The sequence below is a fragment of the Bos taurus genome, chromosome 19 (assembly GCF_002263795.3).
Source record: "Bos taurus isolate L1 Dominette 01449 registration number 42190680 breed Hereford chromosome 19, ARS-UCD2.0, whole genome shotgun sequence".
In the NCBI taxonomy this organism is placed as follows: Eukaryota; Metazoa; Chordata; class Mammalia; order Artiodactyla; family Bovidae; genus Bos; species Bos taurus.
In genome coordinates, this window is record NC_037346.1 from 19,961,800 (window position 1) to 19,977,204 (window position 15,405).

Consider the following 15,405-nt stretch of genomic DNA (forward strand, 5'->3'; position numbering starts at 1 on the left):
GACCTTGCTGGGGCTCAGTAGGAATCGAGTCTGGGATTGATTAATGATGTCTGCTATGAGTCCAACCTAGGAGTGGTGGTATGAGTGTTACTGTGATATAAGTTGTTATTTGTCCTTCCTACCCAGGCAGGGGGTGGTCACTGAAAGTTTTAAAGCATCGTTGCTATAACATTGCTTGGGCAGGTGCAGGGAAATTGGGTTGGGGTTGGGGCTGATACAAAGCAAAGTGTTAGTCAAAGAGACCAACACAGTGCCAAGCACCATAAAGGATTTAAACATGTGTGAAACATGATTTTTGCCCCCAAGGAACTCACAGTCCAGCAGGGGAGTTGAGATTTGCCCAAGCAAAGAGTTAAACATCAACGTGAGTTAAACCAGTGCATGTGGAACAGGCTGCAGACCCCTGTGCTTCTTTGGACAGTGTGGGTGGGGCTCAGGCTGGCAGAGGGTGCCCAGAAGCAGTAGGAGAGGGAGGGGAGGATTTCTTGAAAAGTTATTGGAGGAGAGGAGTGATGAGTCAGGGCCAGAAGGAAGCACAGGGTCCAGGCTTCTGGGGCCTTCTCACTCTGAGCAAGGGAAAGCTCAGCACAAGAAAACTCCTGGAAGCATGGAGGGGTCAGTGAGACAGATGGCGCAGGGCCAAGTACAGGGAAGCCCCACCCCCTACCAGCCCCTCTGCTAAATAAGAGCCCTGACAAACCAGTTGTCAGTCACTCAGTCGTGTCCAACTCTTTGCAACCCCACAGACTGCAGCACACCGGGCTTAGCTGTCTGTCACCATCTCCCAGAGCTTGCATTCATGTCCATTGAGTCGGTGATGCCATTCAACCTTCGCATCCTCTGTTGTCCCCTTCTCCTCCTGCCTTTAGTCTTTCTCAGCATCAGGGTCTTTTCCAATGAGTCAGCTCTTGGCATCAGGTAGCCAAAGTATTGGAGCTTCAGCTTCAGCATCAGTCCTCACAATGAATATTTAGGGCTGATTTCCTTTAGGATTGACTGGTTTGATCTTGCAGGCCAAGAGACTCTCAAGAGTTTTCTTCAACACCACAATTAGAAAGCATCAATTCTTCGGTGCTCAGCCTTCTTTATGAATAGAGTTTATAAACCAGAGTCTTCTGCTTTTCTTCCAGAATGTTGGGGGCATCAAAGTCTTAGTGTAGTAACCCTAAGGAGGCCTCTGCATGTCTCAGCCTTTAAGACACAGGCACTCCTGGGAGTTCCCTGGTGGTCCAGTGGTTGACACTTGAGCTTTCACTGCTGTGGCCCAGGTCAATCCCTGGTCAGGGAACTAAGATCCCACAAGCAGCTTGTCGAGGCCTAAACAACAACAATCAAAAAGAAACAAAACCTTAGGCACTCAGAGCCCCTTGCTCCCCTGCCTGGTGTGGGGGCCCTCACAAGCTGTCCCCACCCCCACCTGCAGCTTCCGGAAGAACTTTGGCTTGGGGGAACAGAGCAAGAATCAGGAGCGAGCAGCTTTCGAAGTCATCCGGAGAGAGCACAAGCTGCTGGGCCCCATAAACTTCGCGGAAAAGGCTGTCACCTTCCTCTTTGTCTTGTTGGTGGTGCTCTGGTTCACTCGGGAACCAGGCTTTTTCACAGGCTGGGGTAACCTGGCTTTTTCCGATGAGAATGGGAAGAGGTGAGGATTGTGGGGAGGAGGAATACTTCTGGGAAGAGGGAAGGAAGCAGGGCCCCCAACTCAGAACAGGAAGGAGGCCCCCCTCCCCCTCATGACCCTGAGTAGCCTTGAGCCTCTAAACCTGCCCTCCCTGCCCCACCCACAGCATGACATCCGATGGAACAGTAGCCATCTTAATTGCTGTAATTATGTTCATCGTGCCCTCCAAGATCCCAGGGCTGACTCAGAAACCAGGTAAGCACCTGGCCTGGGGCAGGGAAGGGCCTCTGGGCAGACCCTGCCTTCTGGCACTCAGCCCCACTCCCACCATACTCGGCAGGAGTAGACAAAGCCCAGAGAAGCTGGGCTGACTTGCCAAGGGCACAGGGACTCAGGGACAAAGCCAAGATGTGGCAGAACTGAGGGTCCCTCTCTTCCATGCATTAAGCTCTGATCAAGACCGCTTGGACAGCCCCCAGGGGGAGGGGAGGGGAGGGAAAGCCTGTTGGCTCCTGGTGACCCAACTTCTTCTGCTTGGGGAGTAGGAAACCCAGGGAAGCTGAAGGCCCCTCCTGCCCTCCTCACCTGGGATATAGTAAAAAAGAAAATGCCTTGGAATATCGTGATCCTTCTGGGTGGTGGCTTTGCCCTGGCCAAGGGCAGTGAGGTGAGAGACCCCATCCCCTCCGCAGCCTCGTTGGTGGGAGACCCTGTGACAGGGAAAGAGGGGCCCTGCTTCTCTCCCATCCCGGGCAGCCCTGACCCCCCACATGGGAGCCCCCTGGTGGGCAGAGCCTTTGCAGCAGCTGGAGAGACAGGTAAGAGCCCTAAGGGAGGGAGAGAAAACACGGGCCACAGGGAGCTCTGCCCAGTCGGGTTCTCAAAGCCAAAGAGAAGGCAGGATTTTCTGGTGAGCAGGGACTGTACTCAGGACCACCCAGGCCCTTCCCTCACCCCCTGCTGGACAGAGAACACCTCAGCTTTAACACCAGGGAGTGGACGGAAAGCACTGGGTTGATGCAGTTTGTTGGCTGAAGCCACCAGGGGGTGCCACGATCATACCCAGCCAGGCTCTGGGGACCGGGTCATCATTCTGCAGAGCCTCCATCCAAGAGGGGAATCATGAACCTGCACCCCTAGGCCTCGGGATTCTGGCTAAGCTCGTTCACTGCATAGACAGGAGCTTTCCTGGGTCAAGGATTGGTTAGTTCAACCATCAAGCACTCAGTAACTGTGCCAAGCTCTGTAATGGGTGTTGAGTGCTAAGTGGGTGATGATGTATAAAATAAAGTCCCAGCTCCCTGGGATTTACAGTCTGGCATTACAGGAGCTCTTCTGACCCTGTGACTGTCCCTGTCCCCCTGCCAGCCTGTTCCCAGTTTCTACCAGGGCCCTTCCCCCTCTCCCTCCTTGCCAGGAGCAAGGTCCCTTCTTTCCCAACCTGCTGGGCTGGTGGGGGCTGGGAGAGGGCTAAAGTTGGCCAGGGACCCCCAGAAGAGAGGTCAGGAGAACAGGAGTCAGTGGGGCCAAAGGTCTTTTCTCCCACCAAGCCCCACGTTTCCCAAGAAAGCCCTTTGACCCCTTCTCTTTGCTACCCATCTCTTTCTTCCCACATCCAAATGTCCTTCAAGAGGAAGAAAGGGGGCTTCTCTGGTGGCTGAGTGGTAAAAAATCCACCTGCCAATGCAGGAGACACGGGTTCGATCCCTGCTCCGGGAAGCTCCCAAATGCCATGGAGCAACTAAGCCCATGTGCCACAACTGCTGAGTCTGTGCTACTGAAGCTCCACGCGCCCCAGAGCCCGCGCTCCGCAACAAGAGAAGCTACCAGCAATGAGAAGCCCACGCACCTCAAGTAGAGAGTACCACCCCTTGCCGCGACTAGAGAAAAGTCCGTGCAGCAACAAAGACCCAGCACAACCCAAAATTAATTAATTGATTTTAAAAAAAAGCAGGAGAGGGAGACTTTGGTTTCAGCTGGGTCTCTTCATTCCCTCCCAAGCTGCCCTTGACCCTGAAGACTCTAGAGAGGTGTGGGCAAGAGCAGGACCCTCCCCAGAGCCTCAGCCGGGGACTCTGGAGCCCCAGGCGGCCCAGCCTCTCACCCACCACCCTCCTCTGCCTGCAGGAATCGGGCCTGTCGAAGTGGCTGGGGGATAAGCTGACCCCACTGGAGAGTGTGCCGCCTGCTGCCATCGCCTTTATCATCTGCCTCCTGATTGCCGTCTTCACGGAGTGCACCAGCAATGTGGCCACCACCACACTCTTCCTGCCCATCCTGGCCTCCATGGTGAGCTTGGACCGGGAGACACACCTCCTCCAGGGAGCCCTGTTGCCCATCCCAGCCAGGGTCAGAGCAACCGTCTGCCCCCTCCCTCCTCTCACTTCTGAGAAAGGACCCCCGAGCCTCCACCCTTCCCCAGGCTCTTCAGTAACCTTGGGCCCCAAGGCCTTCTGGCCCCTGACTCACTCCATCCCTGGTGACGTCACCTCTGGAGTATCCTGCCGGGGCTCACTGGTGGCCCCACCCCACATCCCTGGCCCAGTTCCGGTTCTGGTCGTTCCTGAGGTGACGGCGTGAAATTGCTTCCTGGAGCGTCCCTAGCCCCTGCTTCCCCAGGAGCGTTCCCGCAGCCTTTGATGACAGCACCCTGAGCCCCTTTGAGATCCGTTTTATGAGTCCCTCCCCTTCCCACGCCCCACTGGGCAGGGCCGCACACTTATCCCCTCCAGAGAGGTCAAGGGGCCCTTCCCAGGTCACCCAGTGCCCTCTGGCAGAAGTGGTGGGCTCATGGCCAGAGTGTGTATTGGGGTGGGGGTGGGGCTTGGCCCTCAGAGAGGGAAGGAGAATTGGGGGTCAGGCCTTCCCCTCTGGGAGGGGGGCTGAGACCTGCTCTGCCCCACGGTCTCCCCCTCCAGTCCCAGGCCATCTGCATCCACCCTCTCTACGTCATGCTCCCCTGCACCCTTGCCAGTTCCCTGGCCTTCATGCTCCCTGTGGCCACCCCGCCCAACGCCATCGCCTTCTCATTCGGAGGCCTCAGAGTGACAGACATGGTGAGTGGCAGGGGTCTCAAATGCCTCAGCACGCACCGCCCTGTCTTTCCACCTTGATGGGCCACCGAGTAGCTTAAAGCCTCTGAGATCCTCGGAGTTGACAGTGGACCCCGCTGGGGTGGGTGACGGAGGGGAGGGGAGGGCATGGTCCCCACTTGAGGGTCTCCGGGCCCTGCCAGGCCTAGACCACTGAGAGGGAGAGAAGGAGTGAGGAATGTAGGGGCACCGAGAAGCTAGGCACCCACACCTGGGAGATGGACTCAGGGCCCTGGCAGCGCCCCTTCCCCGTCAGCACTGGAGTAGAGGCAGCGGTGGGGACGTCGCCTTGTGCCGCAGGTTAGACTCCAAAGAGGACTTCCCAGGGAGAGTTTTGCTAGTGAGAGAGCTCCAAGCACCCGTGAATACCTAAGGGATAGGTGCTGGCCCAGCTCAGCGCCCACACATTCAGACTGGCTCTCCTCACCCCAGGCCCGAGCGGGATTCATGCTCAACATCATCGGGGTTCTGGTCATCACACTGGCCATCAACAGCTGGAGCATCCCCATGTTCGACCTGCACAGCTTCCCCTCCTGGGCCCAGTCCAACACCACAGGCCTCTGTGGGGTCAGCCAGGCAAATGTCACAACATCTAGCCCCTAGTCTGAGGGATAATCTGGCCCAAGCCAGAAAGACCCACCTTGTTCCTACTCTTGTGAGCTGGGAGGGGACACCAGGCTCCAAGCCAAACTTTGAAAGGCACATGTATATCTAACCTCCTGTGTGTCTGCAAGGAAGAGGCATGTGAGCTCAGTCCTGTGTGTCTGAGGAAAGTGTGTGTATGTACACGCGTGTGTGTGTAAAGATGGTGTGTCATGTGAGGATGTTTGGCAAGGGGGGATTGTGTGTGTGCACACGATCCAAGGTGTGTACACTTGACCGTGTACCCGTGAGAGGTCACAGGCATGACAGCTTGCTCTGTCTGGCACTCCAGGTCTTTATCTCCCCAGCTTGGTGGGCGACCAGACCCCTTTGTCCTCTATTTATTGAAACTCAGGCTTAGAGCCGCCTGGGCAGCAAAGCCTACCAGCAGTTGTCATGGCAACAGTCTCTGGGACCGGCCTAACATACTGAGTTCTCCCCAGCCTCTCAGGTTTGGGGGGAGGGTTCAAATATCTGCCCCATTAAAGTTTTGCTGTAGAGTGTGTGGTTGGTTTTTCATGGCACTTTCCAGGACTGGGTCCCCACACGTGGTTCAGGCCCCAGGTTGGGGAATACGCTGGGAGGGGACCTGGCATCTATCCTGGATGGCGGCCCCCTTGGCTCCCTTCCCACCCAGGGGAGAAGGTAATAGCCAGGAACCTCTGCCAAGGCCAGTCGGAGTGGGCGCAGCCACCCAGGAAAGCAGCACTGACATCACCTGGCCTGGCTAATTGGGAGCTGCCAGTCCCTGCGTGTCTTAGAGAAAACCAGCCTCCTGGTTCCCAGAGCACTCCCTGGGCATTTACATAAAACCCTCTGCCCCTGCCAACTCCTCACGGACCCCTCCACCAGCTGGAAAAACCAGTCCCTCCAGACCAGGGGAGGCAGGCTGACCCATGCTAAGGGCCCAGAAAGCTGGACCCTCACCCAAAATGGCAGCCTGCAGCAGGACGCATACACGTGAGGCTCACAGGAACAGGTTCAGAGCCAGCCATGGCCTTCCGAGTCCAGGACCGGACCGCACTCTGGATCATTCTGCTTCCCAACCTACCTTCCCCAGCTCTGCCTTCATGAATTCCAGAGTTTTCATTATCTGGCAAAGTCAGGTGGGGGTGGGGAAGGATGTTACCACGTCCTTCGTCCATGCTGGGAGCTCAACACCCCTTCCTGGCTGGAAGGTCACCTAGATGGAAATTTCCAAACATCTTGTCCAGTTCCCTTGTGCAGCCAGAGGGAAAAAAAAAAAGATTTTTTTTTTCCCTCATGCCCAGTAAAATTGGGAGCTGAGTTGTGAAGAGAGAAAACCAAAAAGGATTTCATTCTGGATTTCCCCCTGGGCTGGGGCTGGCGGGGGTTCAGGGTTGATGGGAGGCATAGATGGGAGGAAGCTGCTGTGTGGGGTAGGGGGGGGACATGGCTGTCCCCAGGGGACAGGGGATGCTGACAGGACATGCCAGACATCCAGCAGAGTGAAGAGTGTCAGGAGAGGGGCCCAGCCCCCCAGGCTGGCATTCCTCACTCATGAAGCACAGTCATAAATCACGGCTCCCACCCAGACCCACACTAGGACCCCACCAAGGCCCCAGGCGACAGCCCCCACCCCCACTGGGAGCGGGCTGGCCCCAGAACGGTGAGACTCCTCCGGGGGCTTACCCACAATGCAGTGGGCTCCTAAGGGGGAGAACACTGTGCAAACTAGGACTTTCTTTGCCACCCTGGTTGGGTACCCACAGTCCAGCCCTGGCTGGGGAACAGATGGGCATGCTTCCTAGGGGACACATGCCCTCCAACTGTTCTCAGCTCCCCTTCATACCTGTCTGATTCCCCCTCAGTCCTGCTCAGAGAGGGCCAGATGTGCATTGAGGTCACACAGCAGCCCCAGGGGGATGAGGACTGTCTTCTCAGGGAAGGAGGTGGATGAAAAGTGGCCTGAGGGGTGAGGGGGCGGCAATGGTGGGTGCCCTGGCAGAGCACAGGGCAGGCTTCCCCGGGTGCATAGAAATCACCTTCCACAGCAGGCGGGAGGGCAGAGACGGGAGGCAGGCGGCACCTGTCAGCCTAATCACCATCATTAGCTGGGCAATAAAGTAGCACAGAGGGGCGGAGCCGGGCTTTGAAGGAAGGGCCTGTCAACCCAGGTCGGGTTCGAGCAGGTGGCCTAGCAGCTCAGCCGCTCCTGGGCACACACGCTCTGGGCCGCAGGAAGATGGGGCTTTGCAGAGACGGGGGTCTATGCCCTCCCACCCTGGACCCCACCCTCTCCCCCATGGCTTCCAGGAAGGCAGCAAGGGGCTTTGGGTGTCTCCTGCCAGCTGAACTTGTGCAGTGCTGGGACTCAAGAACGTCTATCGTAGTGAGTTCCCCATTGCTAGGGGAGATCGATGAGGCCCGAACAACTTGAGGACAGTCTGCCTGACACGCCGTGCCCCCAGTTCCTAGCAACAGTCTGGTGACTGTTGTATGAATGATAAACATATTAGAAGAATGCGAGTGTTTCTTGCTTCTGGAGAGAAGTCTGACCTCAAATCCCCTTTCCAGGCTGCTGTGTGTGGAGTGCTGTGTGATCTTGAGCCAATGTCACCTTTTAGGCTCATCAGATAGACCCAGTTTTCCCCTGCCCCTGTCCCCTAGGGCCCTGGGAATGTCCCTGGTAACCTCCTCCCTCTTCTTGCTGGCCAACCCCAGCCCCAGAGGCAACTGTAGCAGCAAGAAGGCCTAGCAAAGAGCTACCAAGCCAAGTGTTTTTGTTTTTTTTTTTAATGGGTTTTTAAAAATATTTATTTGTTTATTTGGCTACGTTGGGTCTCAGTTACGGCACGCAGGATCTTTCTCGTGGCATGCTAGATCTTTCATTGTGGTACCCAGGTTTAGTTGCCCCACAGCATGTCAGATCTTAGTTCCCTGACCAGGGATTGAACTCACCCGCTGCTCTGAAAGCCAGATTCTTAAACACTGGACCACCAGGGAAGTCCCAAGCCATGTGTTTTAAGGAAGAACCTGGCAGGGTAGAAAATGGGTGTGTTAGGAGGCTGGAGAAGGTGGGAGAAAGGGATATTAATCCCCCTGCTGGTTTCACCTTGCTTTGGTCTTTAGGCCAAGGGAAGCTCTAGGGGTTAGAGTCCTCAATCCCAGCCTAGGCCCCTCGGGGGCTCAAACTGTGACTTTCTTATCTCCCCAAAGTCTCAGAAGGGAGGCTGCTTCCTGAAATGGGAGGGTGAGCTGCACAGGAGAGTGGACAGTGCACCCGGGGGTGAAGGCTTAGAGGTGGGGTAGAACTGGGATGGGTGAGGTTCTGGTGGGTGCCAGCCTGGAGAGGGTGCCCCCTACAGCCTCCACCCAATTTGGACCCCATTAGTCATGATTATGGAAAAGGAAATGGCAACCCACTCCAGTGTTCTTGCCTGGAGAATCCCTGGGACGGGGGAGGCTGATGGGCTGCCGTCTATGGGGCCGCACAGAGTCAGAGACGACTGAAGTGACTTAACCTAACCTTAGTCATGATTAGCAGAACCAAGAGGTTTTACTAGGGGCTGGAAAAGGGTGAGCTTCCACCTCAGGGAAAGGGGGGGGGTGGTGCAAAACTGGGGGCAGATTGGGAGGGTTGTGACAGAGATTCAAGACAGCTCCTCTTGGGCTGCCTTGGTAGCTCAGTGATAAAGAATCCACCTGCCAATGCAGGAGATGCAGGTAAGGTCCCTGATCCCGAGAGGATCCCATATGCCCCAGAGAAACTAAGCCTGAGCACCACAACTACAGAGCCTGTGCTCCAGAGCCCAGGAGCCACAACCACTGGGCCCACATGCTGCACCTACTGAAGCCCTAGAGCCCATGGTTGGCAGTAAGAGAAGCCACCGCAATGAGAAGCCTGCGCACCACCACTGGAGAGTAGCCTCCACTCGCTGCAACTACAGAAAAGCCTGTGTAGCAACAAAGACCCAGCATGGCCAAAAGTAAAAATAAATAAATATAATTTTTAAAATGAATAAAAGTTTTATTTTAAAAGAACTGCTCTTTTGTTTAAATATCGCTTTATTGATTTATTTGGCTGTGCTATGTCTTAGTTGCATCATGTGACTCAGTTTTACCACGTGAACTCAGTTTCACCACTTGGGTTCTAGTTCCCTGTCCAGGGATCGAACCCAGGCCCCCTGCATTGGGAGCTCGGAGTCTTAGCCACTGGACCAGGGAAGTCCCCAAAAGAGCTGCTCTTAATGGTGGGGAGACCCACAGAACCACAGATTCCTGGGTCACACAGAGAACAGAGAGACACGTGAACAGACACCTCGTACATAGTCACACATTAACGGGCACTCACAGCTCTTCAGACACCCAGAGTCATTCACAGACACACACATGTGCATACACGGTCACAGACATTTGCACACGCACTCACTCAGACACCCATGGAAACACGGATGCCCAAATGCACAGTGTCCGACCTGAGTGTTCCCAGAAGTACAGAGGCACTCACGCACACGGAGACACAGAGTCAGACATAGGCGCAGCCTCACGTTGTCACTCCAGACTTAATACGCACTCACGGCGGCACGTGTGAGCCTGGGAACAGAAGCGTGTAGACTTGCACGCTCACAGTCACACACAGGCCCACGTGTACTTACACAGACACAGATACCAGTGAATATGCACACACACACCGGCATCGCTCCTCCCCACCTCCATGACCATGCCTCCTACAGCAGGAGGGATTAAGGTGAGACAACAGGAGAAGCCTGCCCTCCCCACCCAATAGGACTCTCTACATCCCTCACTACTGGTCCTCCCCACCAAGCTCTCAGCCTGGAAACTCCCTGGATTTCCCGGTGGGTCAGCCAACCAGAACCGGCTCAGACCTCCCAACCCAGGGGCCCTGTCACACTCTCTCCACGGCCCTGGCCAGCGCTCCTCTGATCCTCCACGGCCTAGAAGCTGCCCACTCTCTCCCAGGGAGCCCATCCTAACTCCAGACCTCTCCAGCCGTTCCTGGACATGGAGTCCTTGGACCTCAGGGTCTCACGACAGCCGGGCTTGGGCGTTCCTTGCAAGTGTTCTCAGGTTCTTCCATACCTGTGGACTGAGACTTGAAACATCTGGGAAGTGGCAGGTTCAGTCTTGGGAACTTACTTTGGGAAGACAAGTGTAACTCACATGAACACAAGCAGACAGGGAATTCCTTGGCAGTCCAGAGATTAGGACGATGCGCGTCCACTGCCAAGGGCCTGGGTTCGATCCCTGGTCAGAGAACTGAGATCCCACCTGCCTCAAGGTGTGACCAAAAATAAATAAATGAATAATTAAAAAAAAAATTTTTTTTAAGCTCACATTCTCTTCAAAATTAAAAACCCAAGTAGACAGAAGATGGCCAGTGTTGAGATGGGGTGCAAGGAAGGGGGCCCCTCTTTTATCACACTGGGACTCCCAAGAGTAGAAATATAGCTCCTCCTTCTCTCCTGTAACACCAGACTGCCACATGGCAGACAGTGGCCAGAGAGATTTTCCTCCCTGAGACAGTCAGGCTCAAAGCGGCCCAGTCCCGGGCAGAGCTCAGCAGTAGACAGTGAACCAGTTCTAACCTCTAGTCTCCCGAGACACACAGTTCCTCTGGCCCATGTCCATTTAAACACCCAGCTACCACAGCCCGTCCAGGCCAGAGCCCAGCTCAGCTCTATCTGCAGGGCCTGAAATGAGGATGTTGGAGTGTATGGGCCAAACCTCCAGATGGAAGCAGCTTCCAAGGGGGGAAGAGCTGACCCTGCAGAAGCTAGATTTGAGAATAGGCACCAGGACAGAATTCTGGGTCTAGGGGAGAACTCTGAGGGGCTCCTGTGATGAGAAAAGGAGAGGATGAGTCTGTCCGGAGGCTGAGAAGGAGAAGAATGACCTTACAAATCCCCTTTCAGTCCAAGTTTTCTGGAATTCCAGAGGCTTCTGGTTCAACTCCCAGATTGCATGGGATGAAGAAGCAGTGCTTCCCAAAGGAAAGAGGGAGCCAGGGCCCCCGCCCATTCCTGGGGCACAGGTGGATGCTGTCTCAGAAAGGGAGGAATTTCATCTCACCCATCATAGTCTCAGTGTGGGAAGGTGAAAACCAGTCTCTTCTGCCATCCCACCAGAGGCTCCCTGGAACCCTTGGCCCCTAAATTCACTTGCCTTTTCCTGATTATTAATGATGTGGAAAATTTTTCATGTGTTTGTTAGCCACTTGTCTTTTATCTGTGAATTGCTTATTCATGTCCTTTGTCCACTTTCCTGTGAGACTGTCTTTCTTATTTATTTATGTATTATGGATATTAACCATTTGTTATATATATTACGCCACTTTCTTCTAGGCTGTTTTTTGTCTTTCAACTTTGTTTATGGAATATTTTGCTCTAATAAAATATTTAGTTTTTTATGTAATCAACTAACACATTACTTTATGTTTTCTGGATTTGATGTCATGCTTTAAAAATGTATTCTCCATTCCATGATTATAAAAATGTTTCCTAGATTTTTCTATTGATCTGTATGCTTTTCATTTTACATAAGATCATTAATTCATCAGGCACTTCCCTGTGGCTGAGACAGTAAAGAATCTGCCTGCAATGTGGGAGACCTAGGTTCAATCCCTGGGTTGGGAAGATCCCTGGAAAAGAGAATGGCAACCCACTCCAGTATTCTTGCCTGGAGAATCTCCATGGGCAGAGGAACCTGGCAGGCTACACTCAATGGGGTCACAAAGAGTCGGACATGACTGAGCAACTAAGCACAGTCATTAATTCATCTGGATTTTTTTATGTGTAGCATGAAGTAAGATTTAACTTTATTTCTTTAAAATGGAAAACTCCCAAGTTCCCAAGTATCCAAGCTCACTTATTGGATTTTCATACTTCACTACTGCTTTAAAACTCTTATTATCATATACCAAATTCTTACAAATGCCTAAGTTTATTCTGGACTCTGTTATCTTCCATTAATTTTTTTGTTAATTTGTACCAAGATCACACTGTTTTAATTGCAGAAGCATTATTGAACATCTTGAAATCTAGCAAGACAAGGTCCCTCTATTAGTCTTCTTTTTCAAAAACTTCTAAGCTATTTAGTTCAGTTCAGTTGCTCAGTTGTGTCTGACTCTTTGAGACCCCATGAATTGCAGCACGCCAGGCCTCCCTGTCCATCGCCAACTCCCAGAGTTCACCCAAACTCATGTCCATCGAGTTGGTGATGCCATCCAACCATCTCATCCTCTGTCGTCCCCTTCTCCTCCTGCCCCCAATCCCTCCCAGCATCAGAGTTTTTTCCAATGAGTCAACTCTTCGCATGAGGTGGCCAGAGTATTGGAGTTTCAGCTTTAGCATCAGTCCTTCCAATGAACACCCAGGACTGATCTCCTTAAGCTATTACCATGTGTTTACTCTTTCCCAAACTTTTAAATCAACTTTTTGGGAATTCCCTGGCAGTCCAATGGTTGGGATTCAGCACTATCACTTCCAGGACCCAGGTTCGATCCCTGGCTGGGGACCTAAGATCCCACAGACCCATAAAAAGAACCAAAAAACAGCTTGTCAAGTTTGAGGGAGTGGGGAATTAGACTTTTGATTTAAATTACATGTAGTTTATACATTATTTAGAACAGAATGGACATCTTAGTTTATACATTATTTAGAACAGAATGGACATCTTTACAATATTATATTGAACTTTCCAATTCAGGAACATGATATGGCTTTATATTTATTCAGAATTTATGTCTATCAGTTAAGTTCTATTGTTTCTTCATGTAGATTTTTATAGATTTTTTTATTAAGTGCATTCCTGGGTATTTGGTAATGTCGCTATTGTGAATTGGATCTTTTGTCTTCTTATACTTTACAAGGATAGTATGGTTATTTTAGTTGTATAGAAATGGCTTAGATTTTTCTATATATATGCTTAACATTTATTCTGCTGACTTGCTAAATTCTCTCACTAGTTCTAATAGTTTTGTAGGTAATTCTCTTGACTTTTCTAGGTAAACAATCACACCATTTGTAATTCTTGAAGATTTTGCCTCTTTCCTTCTCATATTTATGTCCCCCCTCCTTTTTTTTGACTGCACCACATGGCATGTGGGACTCTAGTTCCCCAACCAGAGATCAAACCTGCACCCTTTGCACTGGAAGTACAGAATCTTAACCACTAGACCACCAGGGAGGTCCCCCTTGTTTCTTTTTCTTATCTGATTGCACTGGTTAGGGCCTTCAGAATAATGTTGATTTGATAGCAATGATAGCAGCCTCTAATTTACAACTTTTACTCTGAGCTCTCTGAGCCCAGCATATCCATAAGGAAATACCTGTGAGTCTAGAAAACAATTAGCCCTGTAGACATCAGATAGGAGCAATAAACAAACACATGAGAAGGTCCTGACAGCTGCCCTTTCACTGTGAAACTTCACTGGTTATCAGGTTAAGGGAGCAGAGCTTTTACTACTAATTGGAGTCCCAGAGAAAGGTGAATTGAGTCAGGGCTCTAGTTCTAGCCCCAGAACATAATTTCTGTACCCAAGTGGGCAAGCCAGCACATCCTCATTTCCTACCAGCACCACTGGGCTTGATAAATAGAAAGGGGGCACGTGTCTACTGAGCATCTGCTGTATACCAGGGATTGTGTTGGGAACTTTAAACATAATCTCTTTATTCCACAACAACTCTTTGGGCGAATCATATTATTCCTTTGTTAATAGATAAGGAAACTGAGGCTCAGAGTGGGAAGTATGGAAGATGACATAGCTGACCTCATTCACAAAAGAGTGCATCATCGTTGGCCTCAGCACCCTTTTTTTGAGATGGATATTCCCTGCCATTCCCTGTCTAGGTCTAGACTTCCTAGACCAAGAAGTCTCCAAATGTTTTAGTCTACTCCACGCTGATACCAGATGAACACAGGGACCCCCCAACCAAGGTTGGCATTACTTCCTTCTGTGGAATGAGATAGAGTATGGAGGGAAGAGCTGACCTGTCTACACTCTCAGGTCAGAAGCCAAACCCCAGGCTTTTCTGGGCATTCCACATCTACAAACCTGGAGCCTAGAGTTCTAGGAAGAGATACAAGTGGGCTTAGAGGCCAGAACAAGGGGGTTGGGGAAGGTGGGAAAGAATGGCCAGGGACAGGAGACAGGGGTGGGGCAAAGAAGATGAAAAAGGAGCAGTGAGTAGGAGGTGGGGACAGGGTCTGGGCAGGGAGCCAGGGAGAGGCCCCAGGCCTGAGTCCGGGCAAGAGCATAGGGGGACAAATTTCCAGGCCTCTCCACCTCCAGGGTGGACTCTGAGGGGCCAGAACCAGAGCCACAACCACATAAATATCTGTTTCCATCATCCAGGCCATAAAGAGTGGCCATGGGATCACGACACAGAACAGGGGCCCCCGTCTCCACCTGCTCAGACACACAGATACATACACAGGGCAGGATTGCTGACCCAGACCAGAGATGTGTGCACAGACACGAGGGTGTAACCACACAGGTGACACACAAGAGGACACAGGCTTGCATACAGGGACACAGATCCACACACGGATGTGCGGAAAGACGTAGGCGCAGATGCACACCAGCCCGGGAGACAGACGTGCAAACACACGGAGACACTCACATGCCCACAAACACACACAGGAAGTCAAGGACACATGTATACGTGGGTGCACACACCCCCACACACAAGGAGACACGCTGAAGGTGTCAGAGGGACTGTAGAGAGACAGGCAGAGGGGCCAGACCTCACAGACAGATAGTCCCCAGCAAACCTATGCTTATGCCTGGCCCTTGGAGGGTCATGACTATAGCCTGTCCATGGCAGTCCTGAGAACCCCAAGCCACCACTCAGAACTGCCCCCCAGACCCCCCTTGCTGGCTCCATGAACATACACGCGGTGGCCCAGCTCTCCTGACACACGTGTGCGTGTCCCAACAGGCCTGGGCCCCACCCATGGGGGCTGACATCCCCGTGCTGGGGTGCAGGTAGGGGCCACGGGACAGCCCCCTCCCTCACAAGCCGCAGGCTGTGCCTGCTGGCAGAGACAGGGGGCCCAGGCTGGTCC

At 52.6% G+C, this 15,405-nt stretch overlaps 1 protein-coding gene across 3 annotated transcripts in view; it reads left to right on the forward strand.

Annotated features, from left to right (window-relative positions):
* Window positions 1-11,646, forward strand: part of SLC13A2 (solute carrier family 13 member 2) — a 29,917-nt gene extending 18,271 nt beyond the window's left edge. The window contains exons 7-12 of one of the 3 annotated variants that reach the window (XM_059877809.1): window positions 1,424-1,642; window positions 1,788-1,876; window positions 2,167-2,288; window positions 3,749-3,910; window positions 4,540-4,677; window positions 9,112-11,646. In XM_059877809.1, coding sequence (XP_059733792.1) covers window positions 1,424-1,642; window positions 1,788-1,876; window positions 2,167-2,288; window positions 3,749-3,910; window positions 4,540-4,677; window positions 9,112-9,309 — 928 coding nt within the window. In that variant the 3' untranslated portion in view covers window positions 9,310-11,646. 3 annotated transcript variants of the gene reach the window in all.
* Window positions 11,647-15,405: the final 3,759 nt, after the last annotated feature.